Source organism: Cuculus canorus, chromosome 8 (genome assembly GCF_017976375.1).
Source record: "Cuculus canorus isolate bCucCan1 chromosome 8, bCucCan1.pri, whole genome shotgun sequence".
NCBI classification, from domain to species: domain Eukaryota; kingdom Metazoa; phylum Chordata; class Aves; order Cuculiformes; family Cuculidae; genus Cuculus; species Cuculus canorus.
The window spans coordinates 14,382,356-14,395,303 of NC_071408.1; the positions used below are offsets into that span (position 1 = coordinate 14,382,356).

The 12,948-nt window shown below is 42.6% G+C and overlaps 1 protein-coding gene across 4 annotated transcripts in view; it reads left to right on the forward strand.

The window, feature by feature from the left end:
- The window catches only part of DPYD (dihydropyrimidine dehydrogenase), a 362,200-nt gene continuing 349,252 nt past the window's right edge, over positions 1 to 12,948 (forward strand). For 3 of the 4 annotated variants that reach the window (XM_054072630.1, XM_054072632.1, XM_054072631.1), the window contains exon 1: positions 1,394 to 1,468. In XM_054072630.1, the coding sequence (XP_053928605.1) occupies positions 1,409 to 1,468 (60 nt within the window). In that variant the 5' untranslated portion in view covers positions 1,394 to 1,408. Of the gene's footprint in view, positions 354 to 1,393; positions 1,469 to 12,948 lie in introns of those variants that run through there. The other variant, XM_054072633.1, reaches the window with a different exon arrangement.

Below are 12,948 nucleotides of genomic sequence, written 5' to 3' on the forward strand. Positions count from 1 at the left end.
AATCCCTGTGCAGCGAGCGGGAGCTGCACGCTGTCCCCGGCTCTGGTCCGGCTGCACACGGTGCCGGAGCTCGCTCCCTCCCGCCGCCCGGGCCCGATAAAAGCCTCTCGCGTTCTAGAGCCCCCGCAGGCGTTCCGGGGCTCGGCTCTCGGTGCCCGAAGGCCCTGCGCTCCCGCGGGGCCGGCGCTGACCCGGCGCGGGGGTTGCCGCCCACTTGGGCGTTGCTGCCCGGACCGGCGGCTCCGCCCCCTCCCGCGCTCCGCTCCGCTCCACTCCGGGACTGCGGGGCGCCGGGGGAAGGCGGTGCGGACGGCATGGCTCGCCTGCTGAGCCGGGACCTGCTGGACATTGAGGTACCCACTCGCCCCGCCGGGACGGGCGGCTGCGGCTGGCGGGGAGGGGGCTCTGCCCGTCGTGCGAAGTTTGGCCGCGTTAGGAAGCGGCGGGCGCTGTGTCCGCCGCCCCGGCGGCTCGCTCCGGCCCGGGCAGCCGGGAAAGGTAGGGGGGGGAGGCAGCGCTCCGGCTCTCGCCCAGGGGCGGTGCCTCCCCTTGTCCCCGCCGCCTCCCGCCCCGCCCCGCCGCGCAGGCGACGCGCAGCTCCCGGCGGCGCCGCTCGGGGACCGCGGCCGGCAGGGACCGCAGCCCTCCCGGTGTCCCGCAGCCCTCCCGGTGTCCCGCACTGCCCCCGCAGCGTCCCGCGACTCTCCCTGTGTCCCGCGGCTCCGCTATCCCGCACCCTTCCCGCTGTCCCGCGGCTCCGCTATCCCGCAGCCTTCCCGCTGTCCCGCGGCTCCGCTATCCCGCAGCCCTCCCGGTGTCCCGCAGCTCTCCCGAGCCCTCCGCGTGCCCTCGGGGCGAGGCAGCGGCGCGGGGCGCTGAGCGGCAGGAGCAGCATCAGCAACCTCCTCGCTGCGAGCGGTACCCGTGGCGCGGGTCAGACCGGGAGGTTGGAAGCGTCTGCTTCCAGAGCCCGGGGCCGGGAAGGGGTGAGCGGTGGCGCCCAGGCGGGGGAACGGGGTGCGCTCCAGCTGGTATTGGGCAGTTCGCGGGGCTGGCACCGCGGGTGGCTTTCTCCCACCCTTCACAGGACCCTCTGCACGTGGCTCTTCTCTAGAGAGTTCTAACAAGCGGCGATCTGTAAAGCAGAATTTTGCCTATGGGGTGCAACACGAATGCAGTGGTGCATTCCTGCATCCAGGCTTTTGAGAGGCTTTTGAAGGAGTGTGGTTTTAGCAGCGGGGCAGAACTTGCACTGTTTTCAGTACAGATGAGAAAAGTGTAGTTGTATCTTACGGTTTGGGATTTGCTTGGACCCAGGGCTGCACAGCTATCCCCGTCCTACAGGCCAGTGTACGTGCATGGTACAATTTGTGCTACCCAAGGGCACTTGCTGCTGTTTTTCGAATAGATGCTTTTTGAAAATCTACTGTCTCCTGCTGCTGTTTGCCAGTTCACGTGCCAGTTCCAGGTAGCTTTCTCCCACCTTTCACACGACCCTGCATGTGGCTGTAAGTTTCAGCTCTGTTGGAGAGTCTAGTAAAAAACAAGTGGCGTTAAAACAACTTGTAGTTGACCAATCTTGTTCCATCTTGACACAACTTTTTACAGTGGTGTACCTTTAAGTTTAAAAAATTAGAGTGGAATGTTGCAGCTCACTGAGAGCGCAGTCATAATACACAAAACATGCACAGCAGCAGCTTGAATACACCTCCAGGTCAGTTGTGACTGGATTTTATCATCAGTCCTCATATTGAGATTTTGTGTTCAGTCTATTTCCTAATTGAGCTGCTGCTCATACTGTGACTAATGTCCAGAACGGCTCTTCCAGATACTCTGATAAAACTGAAACATGAAATGGATGGGAGGTATGAACTATCGTAGAAGTCTTCCTGGCAGTTCGGGAGGCACTGTGGTATCAAATCAGGGCTGTCTGGCTTTTACCAGCTGCTAATGTGGAGTTTTTCTTCAAGTGTTGAAGTGCATTTTTCTATTACAAAATTTTGATTTTAGCAGTACAGGTTTTTGAGTATTTTTCTCAAATTTTAGTGCAAAATATTTCTGTGATTACATTGTTTTGCTTTTCTAGATATGTATGCCTCAGATTCAAAGAACAATATGTTATTGTAGGGTCATGATACTAGTCTTCTAAAGCATGTAATGTTTACTAACTGGTGGATTTTGAAAGAGACTAGTGTTTACTCTCAGGTTGAAAACAAACTTTGGTCAGTGTCTTCCTATGTTTTTGTTTTCAGGACTCATTTAAATTAGGAAGGAAATCTAAGCAGTCTACTTCTAACCAAGGGTATTGTCCTTTCCCCATCTGTTCGAATAAATTTAATCACTGTATGATGTCTCCCGGACGAATATATCAATAATTACAGATAGTCTAATTGCAGTTAGTCTAATAGTCTGTTTTGGTTTTGGATTTTCTTTGTTGTTGTTGTTTTAGGGTGTTTCGCCCTCCTGTGTGGGTATTTTTGGGAAAAAAAATAGTGTATCTTCTATAAAAATGTGGTTTTTTTTTTCTTTGAAACACAGAAAGTGCGTGTTAGCTAAGCCTATTCCATTGTAAAAAAACATTCTCAGAAATTTGGTTGTTGAGCAAAGAAGTCTATCAACATAAACACTGTCAGCAGAGCTTGAATGTTTTAGTCACTTTCTTGGCCACAGTGTGAAAACTGAGTGAATGATTTAATGAAACTTACCTCAATGGTTGGTATTTCACAACATAGTTCATATAATTAAAATATTAAATATGACCTTTGGAGCCTTGGTGCTACTTTATAATTTATCTGAATAGTTAAGTCTGGATAAAAAGACTGATATCATTGGTTAAAGAGGAGCCGAGAACCTGTGCTGGAAGTAGGTAAAATCACAGCCAATTCTCCAAGTCATTTAAAACCAGAAAAATTCCAGGAAGCTGCCCCTGAGGAATCTTGTCCCCCTTGGCTGGCTTAGCCAGCAGCGTCAGCCTTTAGGGAAGTTTTTTGGCCTTACTAAAGAAGATGAATAAATTACATAGATAATCTTGTTCTAAAAATCTGCTTTGCAAATTGTGAAAAACTAGGAGTGTTGTGATTAAAACATAGTCTTCTCAAGAAAGTCTCAAAACCCAAACCAAAGCCACCATCACCACCAACAAAACCGCTGAAAACCCAAATCAAGCAAAAAACCCCACCTCTAACTACTCCCGGCCCAACAGAACTCTAACACTGCTTTCTTTTGAATCTGGTCAGCTCTATCAAAATGTGCTGAGAAAGTTCCTTCGGTGCGGAAACTCTGAACAAAAGGAGGAAAAGCCTGTTTCAAAACAGCTGTGAGTGAGAGTACCTGCTTTGGTTGTTTGGTGTAAGGACTTGTCTTGGCTTTTTCTTTTTTGCATCTTTAGCTCTTTATATGGAAGTTTGAAATCTACAGTGTGATGACAGCATTCCCTTTCTAACTTGTAATATGAAACTATGTTAAATGTACATTCAAACTCCAGCTAGCGTTTACAGGCTTTGTACATACCAGTGATACTCTGGAAATAGAAAGTTTTCCTTTTTCTGCTTCCCCACCTTTTTTTTTTTTTTTTTGGCTGATTCCTCATTATCATTGTGTGTAAACTATACCTAATTATGTCTGTTGGAGACTTCAGTGTTCTTCCAAGAATTAAATTTGTCAGATCGAGTACTCAGAAATGAATGAATGGCGAAACTGTGAAGTGCTGTGTAGAATCTTAACTCAGTTTCTTGAGTTCATGCAGGATAACACAAACTTGAATGACAATATTTGATATTGTTCTGTGCATGCTCTGTTTTCTTGACTGCATTCAGTCTTTCTCTTCAGTCCCTCTAGTCTTTGCATTTGGTGGTGTTTGGTTGGTGGGTACTTCCTAGCTCTTTGCCATCCAGTGTACAGCTAGTGAGGGTGCGTCTCCCAGCCTTCCTGGGTAAGAGCTTCTTCTCAGCAGAGCAGAGGCTTTGCCACACTGTTGTCAGGAACTGGAAACATTGACAGTAAATTAACACCCGGTCCCACAACATAGAATCATAGAATAGTTTGGGTTGGAAGGGACCTTAAAGATCATCCAGTTCCAACCCCCTGCCATGGGCAGGGACACCTCATTAGCTCAGGCTGCCCAAGGTCCCATCCAACCTGGCCTTGAACATCTCCAGGGTTGGGGCATCCATATACCTCAGTATGAAACAGTAGGTAGAGAGTATATTGGCATTTCACAGAATTAACCTTCCTTCTCAATGAATCATTTATTGCATATGTTTAAAGAGGAGTTGTTTGAATGGCTAATTCCTTGTTGGGCCAGCAGCTGGGTACCTAAAGTGTTTACAGTTGTTAGCACTGATGCCTGACTTGGGAGCCTGAAAGGAAAGGTGTGAAGGGCTGGAGCAATGCTCTGAGATAGCAGCCTGGGAGTTGGCTGAGAATTACCAGGCAATTTGTGGTGTTTTCATGTGAACATTGTCAGGGTAACTGTGTAAAGCTTTCTCTTCATCTACCTTTAGAAAGTATAGATGGTTCTTAAATCACATCTTTTTGTTTGAAAACTTATTACAAAATTCATCCATGTAGCTTTATTTGGTGTTACTTTAGAACGCTAACATTTGCTGTGCTTCTTGAGGGCTGTGCTGTTATTTCTATGGTGGTGTAATCCATAAGTTGCTTTGCTTGTTGGGGACAAAAGCTTTACAAACTACATGAACTGGACCTGGGGGTAATGGTTGACAGCCGACTGAACATGAGCCAGCAGTGTGCCCAGGTGGCCAAGAAGGCCAATGGCATCTTGGCTTGTATCAGAAACAGTGTGACCAGCAGGTTCAGGAAGGTGATTCTCCCTCTGTACTCAGCACTGGTGAGACTGCACCTTGAGTACTGTGTTTAGTTCTGGGCCCCTCACCACAAGAAGAAGGATGTTGAGGCTCTGGAGCGTGTTCAGAGAAGAGCAATAAACCTGGTGAGGGGGCTGGAGAACAAGTCTGATGAGGAGCGGCTGAGAGAGCTGGGGTTGTTTAGCCTGGAGAAGAGGAGGCTGAGGGGAGACCTTATTACTCTCTACAACTACCTGACAGGAGGTTGTGGAGAGGAGGGAGCTGGCCTCTTCTCCCAAGTGACAGGGGACAGGACAAGAGGGAATGGCCTGAAGCTCCGCCATGGGAGGTTCAGGCTGGATATCAGAAAAAAATTCTTCGCAGAAAGGGTCATCGGGCACTGGAACAGACTGCCCAGGGAGGTGGTCAAGTCACCTTCCCTGGAGGCGTTTAAAGAATGGGTGGATGAAGTGCTTAGGGACATGGTTTAGGGAGTGTTAGGAATGGTTGGACTGGATGATCCAGTGGGTCCTTTCCAACCTGGTGATTCTATGAACTTCAGGGAGAAAGAGAGTTTCTTAAGTGCCAGGCTGTGCCCATTGTGTGCTGACCTTAGGGAGAACACAAGAGGCTCTAGGAGTTCCTCAGTGAACGATAGGCATGTGTTGAATTTGAGTTTCTTCAGGTGCAAGATACACACTGCTCTCTGAAGGCTGCTGGTGAAGGTGGGATGAGGTTAAAGCCTGTTCGAGGAGCTCGCCAAGGGTGCACTGTGCACACCTGAACTCAAGGGCCACAGCCAGTTCCAGGGTCGAGTAGATGGGGAAACAGGTTTTCTTCTGCCAATCTTCCTACTGTATGCAAAGGCCACTGGAAAGTGCCCCTAATCCTCAAGGAAGCTTTATTGTACCGCTTGCAGTTTCCATACTGCTTAAAGTAACAGGTTAGATAGCAGCGATGGTTCTGCTTTCCCTGAGATGTGCAGCAAGGTCAGCAAGCTTTGCTTGTCAGGTTTCTTCTTCTCCCAGTACCGATGGACTAGAGTTGTGAAGGACTGCAGGGAGCAAAGGCAGTGCCTTGAACATACACCTGAGAGCCAAGCTTGGTTTCCTGTAAAGGCGGAAGGGTGGCAAGGATTGAACAATAAAGAATAGTGTGAAAACATGGGAAACCTCTAGCAATATAGCAGGGGATACTTCTAGTCATCACGGCTCCCCAAACTGTCAAGCGAAGGCTATGTGGATAAATAACTGAAGCTAACTTTCTTTGATCTAGGCTAAACTTTTATTTTAAAAGCTCCAATTATTACAGTGTTTCTCTCTGTTATAGATACCTGCTAGTTGTTTGAAGTTCCATAATAAAGCTTTAATATGTAGAATTTTTTCAAGTTACTGCTTTATAGCTTGCCGTGATGATCAGATGGCTGTTCCAGGCTGATGGCTGTGTCTTCCTAGGGTCATTTGATGAGCAGTCAGTGAGGAAACAAGACTTCCTGTTTAGCTGTTTTTGTTTAATGAATTTCTCAAGCTCCTTCATTGTTTTATTGGTTTTATTGTTGTAAACTCTTAGCTGAGTGGAACAGCAATTATAGCATGATTACCAGGACCTCATGGAAGATTACAGAACACGATAATTATGTCTGTCTTGGAGAACTGAACAACGTGATTTACTTTCCAGGTTCCAGTCTGGCAAGTGGAAAGGAGAATCTTCTGTATGAACTATTTCATCTTTTTAAGTCGTATATGCAAATCCTGTTAATACTCAAAGGTCTTGCCCCTGCTGCCAATAGTCTGCTAAATTGTAGCACTGAAATTCAGTCAACTCCTCCAAAATATTGGGAAAAAATAAAACCAGGTCTGTGCCTTTTCCTTTTCCTTCAGCCATTCAATTTTAATGTTACTCATCAATCCAACTTATTATTTTCTCCACGTTTTAAAAATTTTACTCATTTTGTAAGAAGGTCTTTAAAATAAGATCCACTTCTCCTACCTTTTCTCATGGCTGGACTTTGGAGAAAAGCAGACTGTTAGGAGACTTAGATGGTTGCCATGGTGGTTAACAACTCTGAAAACAAGAAAGAACTGAAATTAATTTTGTTTTTTATTACGTCAATGGATTCTATAATGGTTTTATGCTGTAGATTGGACTTGAATTTTATTCTTTCCTCTGCTTAGTGTTACATCTTGTAGGAAAGTAAAACTACCTGTTCATAAAGGAAGCTGAGATCCGTAGGGCAGAATGTTGACCATCAGGTGTGACAATAATGCAGTGGTGCAAGGCAGTCTTTTGAGGGGAATTTGAAGGAATGTGGTTTGAGCAGCAGGGCAGAACTTGCACAGTTTCCAGTATAGATGAGAAAGGTGTAGTTGTATGTTACGGTTTGGGATTTGCTTGGACCCCGGGCTGCACAGCTATCTCTACTCTACAGGCCAGTGTACCTGCATGGCACAATTTGTGCTACCCAAGGGCACGTGCTGCTGTTTTTCAAATGGATACTTTTTAAAAATCTACCGTCCATCTTATTCTATGCCATTTTACCCTTGTCGATAAAATGACCCAGGGAACACAAACATAGCTGGCACTCGAGTGGGAACACACTTCTACTGAAATGTTGAGAAGAGCTGAGATTCCTTGTGACTGCGACAAGCTGGATCGAGTGTGTCCTGTTTGTTCTGCCTACACTAGCCCTTTGACAGCACAGAGTTCAAATCAAAAACTGCTTTCTCTCCCTCCCTGGTTGCCTGGCAACCTCCCTCCTCCTATTAGCATATGATTTCTATTCCTTTTTTTATTTCATCAGTACGGTGTTACACACTCTGCTCCCTGCCCTGTGCCGTCACCTTTGAGAAGAACAGGATTTGTGCCTTTATAAGAGGCTTGAGCAAGTATGTGATTTGGCAAAGGATCAAAAAATTTTGGATCAGGAAACCCTTGGCCATCAATGTCTTATCAGCAGCTCAGAGGGTGGTGTTTGTGTGGGCATATTGTTAAAAATCTTCCCGTTTTCATTTGCTGTCATTTGTATACTAAGGGCAGAATTCTTCTTGCAGATCAGCACAGTATAAATCTCTCTTTACATGTGAGGAATATCGGTTTGTGAAATGTGCCGACAGAGATTGGCTACACAGATCTTGGTGGACATTTTGTAGTTTTGGTCTGTATGCAGTTCAAACACAATGCCATAATTCAAAATGTAAATATATATAAAAATTCAGATATATCCAGGTCAGTTGTGACTGGGGAAGAAAGCGAGTAAAGAAGTAATTGGATGAAATGAGCTAAATTCTCATTTTCTGTCCTTAAGATAATGTTTATTAGAAATAAGAAGAACGGTTTGCCTTCAAATTGGCCAGGTGTGTTCTTTTATGAAATAACAGGTGACTCAGACTGGATTTTAAGTTTAATTTTAAATTCCTTTTTTTCCCTGCTTGTAGACTCTTAAAACTATAAGAAATACCCAAATCTTTTTAGTTGTTGTAGATGGCAAAGATCGTAGATTCAAGTGAGCAAGGTTTTTGAAATGGTATTAGAAAAAACCGACAGCAACAACAAAAATTAGAAGACACATCGTGGACTAAATGCCAATGCAAGTACAGTTGGGCACTATTTAGATCAAGATATGTATAGGCATTTTTCTTCATATTATCCAATTCAGTTAAATTGTGGTATAATTACCATTCTTGGCCCAGATTTACATGAAAGGGATCCACTTTTCCTTGTAAGCAGGAGGAATTCAAGAATCACGTTATGGAGGAATTCTGTTATGTACTTTGTCACGAGACAGCTCAGAAATCACTGTGTAACCATCCTTAGCTGCCTTACAACAGAAGAGGTGTTTATTCCCCTTGGAAATGCATCATCTGGTTGACTAGCATGTCTATGTCAAATCCATAAGTGTATTTGTGAAAGGCTTAGAGTAAATGGAGGTTCCACATTAAACAGTGGTAAACCTTAATCAAAGCCATAGGATTTTTTTAATTCCTCAGGTGTTGCTGTATTAGCATGTACTGTGAATGGTAGGGGGTGACTTTGTCTGATAGAGGTAGAACGTCAGCCTGAGGTGGCGAGTACTTGGGTCATGATGCTCAGATGGTGATGTGGAGAAAGTGTAGTCTCAGAAAAAATGAAATAACCCACTTTTCAACATCCATGTTTTCTTATACTGTGGACTGAGCTGGGCAATTTTGTTCAGTTGAAGTGCTTAGACCTTCTTACGAAGCATTTGGTCTCTTACCATGATCAGAGATGCCTCACTAAGCCAGTGTACAATTTTGAGTATTTTAAAGACTTCACCGTTTGAAATTTGGATAAGCCCACCTACAAAAGTACTTTGTTTTTAAAAATGCTTCCAATATTTATAAATATAGTTTCAGAAAGCTGTATTAATATGATAAATATTAATATACGCAATGCTGGTGTTTTATTTGTAAATTTGAAATAATAAACACAATGAAGTCCTTGAAATGCCAAACCTTTCATCTCTGCTGAAACTAAGGTTCGGTTTTATTTTCAGGATGACATTTGCTGCCTGAAGTGTTACAAGTGACTTGACCTTAAAATTACATTTATTTTAGTTCATTGAAATGGTTGGCCTTTCCAGTTCGACTTGACACCAGTAGTGCAAATGGAAGAAGGCAGACATCACAGAAGCCTGTGACATCATCTGAAAGCTAATTAAAAAAATATCTAGGTATTGAATCTAAATATTTCCATTTAGATGGGATGGTCGTATCAGTTAAAGGCAATCATGGTGCATTCCAACATTTTAATTTCAGGTTCAAAAACAATTACATGTGTAATTAAAGAGAGAAGTGTCCAGGCAGCCAAACTGTCTTAATTTACATGGCTTGCTAGTGTATGCAGATTTTTTTAATAGATGTACCTGTGCATACCACTTTGAGAATGTAGAAATGAGGTGGAAAAATTGAAAGCTGCTTTGAAAATTTGATGTTAGTTAATCTCTTCTTTCTAATGATGCACTTCTTTCAAGTATTAGTCATACGAGCAATGTCATTAAGTTTATATTTATTATGGAGATTGGACTCTGACATTTTCAGATAGGTTGTTGTGGTACCGAGTTTATTAATATATTGCAGGACACTTTCCTTGGTTCTTCGTTGTGCTTTTGCTAGCTGTGCTCTGAGAGGCCTTATTTAAATTGAAGCTTCTTCTGTTTGAATAAACCATCCCTGCCAGGGTTTTCTCAACAAAGCATTTGACCAACTTGGAGAGAATGAAGCAGGCTGCTGCATAGGAGATGCATCACGGAAATTTGGGCTAGTGTTTCTGAAGACATGGGGTGTTTGGTTGTCCTGTACAGTCTGTGCAGGGCTGTCTACCAAGCCTTGAGAGAAGTTCTCATACTGCCCAACTGCATCTCTATCAGTTGATTAAGGAATGCCAAGATTGTACTCTGAAGGGAGCTGCTTTCAGTCTTGAGATGAAAGGACAAAAGGTGGGAAGTGTCTTTCTGGGTGAGGAGAAATGGGCTGATAAATGTGTGGAGGGATCTAGAGGGAAGGGGAAATAAAATAGGTGCTGCAAGCAAGCTGTTGCTGAATTTAACCACCACAGCATTTTCCTTTACAGCCGTTCAGCTGTTAACATCTATACTAGCATCTATCTCATTATAAAATGCTTGGTTTTACCTTGATTGTGAAGGGTATTCTATGACACTCAGTTCTATTCTGCTCTTAACAATAAGCTGACTGCTCTCCCATCTAGGCATGTCTAGCATTCATGCAAAACTCCAGAATGCCTGTGTGAAAGTAAGCAGAAGTAATAGAATACGTTATTAAAAATGTAGACCCATAATGTGAGTAAAGAAGATTGGAAGTATAAAGGGGTTTTACACCTGGAAGTTATTATAGTTATTTAGATTGAGCAAGAATAATAACCAATTGTTTTCTAAGATGCCTGACACATTTATGAAAAACCTTGAAGGATAAATGGATCTTTTTAGTATGCTACTTCCACAAAGAACTCTATGAATAAAATAATAGTGAGAGAACTCTCAGTGGATGCTGAATACTGCTAATTGATGAAATTATTACTTATTACACTGCAACTGAACTCTGCTTAGAAACACTATTTTCAGTATGATTTTTTGAAAATGACAGCTGAAATGTAAGAGGCTTTGTATTGAAAATGAATAGTGATAATTTCTTGATATCTTTGAAATGAAGGATATTTCAATGACAGTTAAAACTGAGAAAAGTGATTATTTTTAACTGCTCAGATCATGGAAATAAAATGAAATCAAGAAAGTAGACTTAATGTGAGTTTACGAGGCATTTTAAAAACAATTTTAAGTATTCTTATTTATAATAAAGCAGTCCATTATTTGTGTCAGCAGTTTTCATATTGTGTCACATGTTAAGGTTAAAAATGAGATTTATAAGATAGAGAGTAGCCATTGCATTTGGGAGAATTCTAATTGTAAATTAAATTCGTATTGAAGAAGTACTCCATAACTTACTGCTCAATGCAAAAATGGGAATGAGTACCAGATTTGGCTTTGATGTAGTGCTGATGAAATTGCAACCTGCTGTCCTACTTGATGTGTCATTTTAGGTCTATGTACTAGCTCTTAAAGAATGTTATCAGTAATTGGTGTGAGGATCTGTGTGTGAAGTATCATATGTACTGTAATATTTTGGAATGTAACTGTAGGTGAATAGAAGATCTGATTTCAGCCTTAACAAAAGTGTTCATCAGTGTTAGAGGTATACCACCCTCCCTGTTAATCTGGTTCTTCAGAATCAGTACAAAGTATGCTTGTGCAAATTCATTCACACGCTTGCATGTGGGTGTGTGTGCGTGCTAATGACAGAAACATGAGATGGGAGATTAGAGGTTGCCAGACTTATTCTACTTCCATTTTAAAGCTGTGTTTGATATTTCCATTTTTTAGTTCCAATTGAAAATGCAAAATTTTAAAAATTTTACTGAACTTATACATAGCTTTTCAAAACAGATGGAAGTGAGAGAGTGACAAAAGAGTTGGGAGGGAAAAAAAAGTCAAACAAGATAACCATAACAGAAGCTGTTCTGGAATGCTGGTGATGAAATGTAGAAATGAAATGAATACAGAAGAGAAAAAGTAAAAATATTATCTGTTCTCAAAAATCCTACAGTCTCAGTAAAATGTCAGCAGTAACCAAGACTATTGACTACTAAAAAGACGGTTCCTCTTCTTAAGTACAGGGAATTGTTTTCAGAATATTTGTTCTTAAGTAAAGTAGAGTAGCTTGCACACTGCCAAACCTTGGCAGCAGGTGAGATATAAGATGAACTGATTTAGGAACCGCAAGAAGTATTTAGCACAAAGCAAAGTCAGCTCATTTGTAACTCCCAGCATAATGTTCTCTATGCACTTAATCACTGAGCCCGTAATGAAAAATACATAGGCATGGGAGTTGGGTTGAAACTCTTTTAGTGCTGGAACAGTGTTTTTGTCATATTTACTCTCTGATTTGCTTTCATAACCTCAGCTGAAAGTTTATCAGCTCAACTTTATGGTTTACCTTCCATCCTGGTCGCTGGAAGATTGGCGCATAGGGATGGAGATCTTCTCTTTGCAGTGTGACTTCAGTAACCATTAGACTGTTACATAAAAAAAACCCCAAACGATAGCTAAAAGAACTGACCTAAAGTCGAGCTGAAGGAGATAAAAAACAAATCCGCTTTGAATTGTCAGTTCTTCTATCATATTTCTGAAGCTCTTAGCAGGAAGATAGCTAAAGCACTTTATATAAAGCATTTACCTGGTTACTTTGGGTCATTTCTACTGTACTAAGTGATGATACTTCTGTTACAGCTGTTCCTGTTACTCTGCAGTATTTGCTCCTGCTCACACCGAACCACAAACAAAGGATGCTGATCTGGGACACGTGTTAATATTTCCATCCTAATTGAATGACAGCTTTGTCGTCTTGTGTCTTGTAATATAGGAAAGAGAGCAGGATAGGAATCCTGTCAGCAGGATAGGGATTTTATTTTTGCAGAAGTCCAATACTTAAAACTTTTGACAGCAGAAATCCAAGGCTTTAGAATCATTACAGTACTTTTCTAGGAGAACTACTTAACTATATTTTTAGAAATCCTTACAAATGATAAAAAATAATTCTTCCCTGTTCAGATA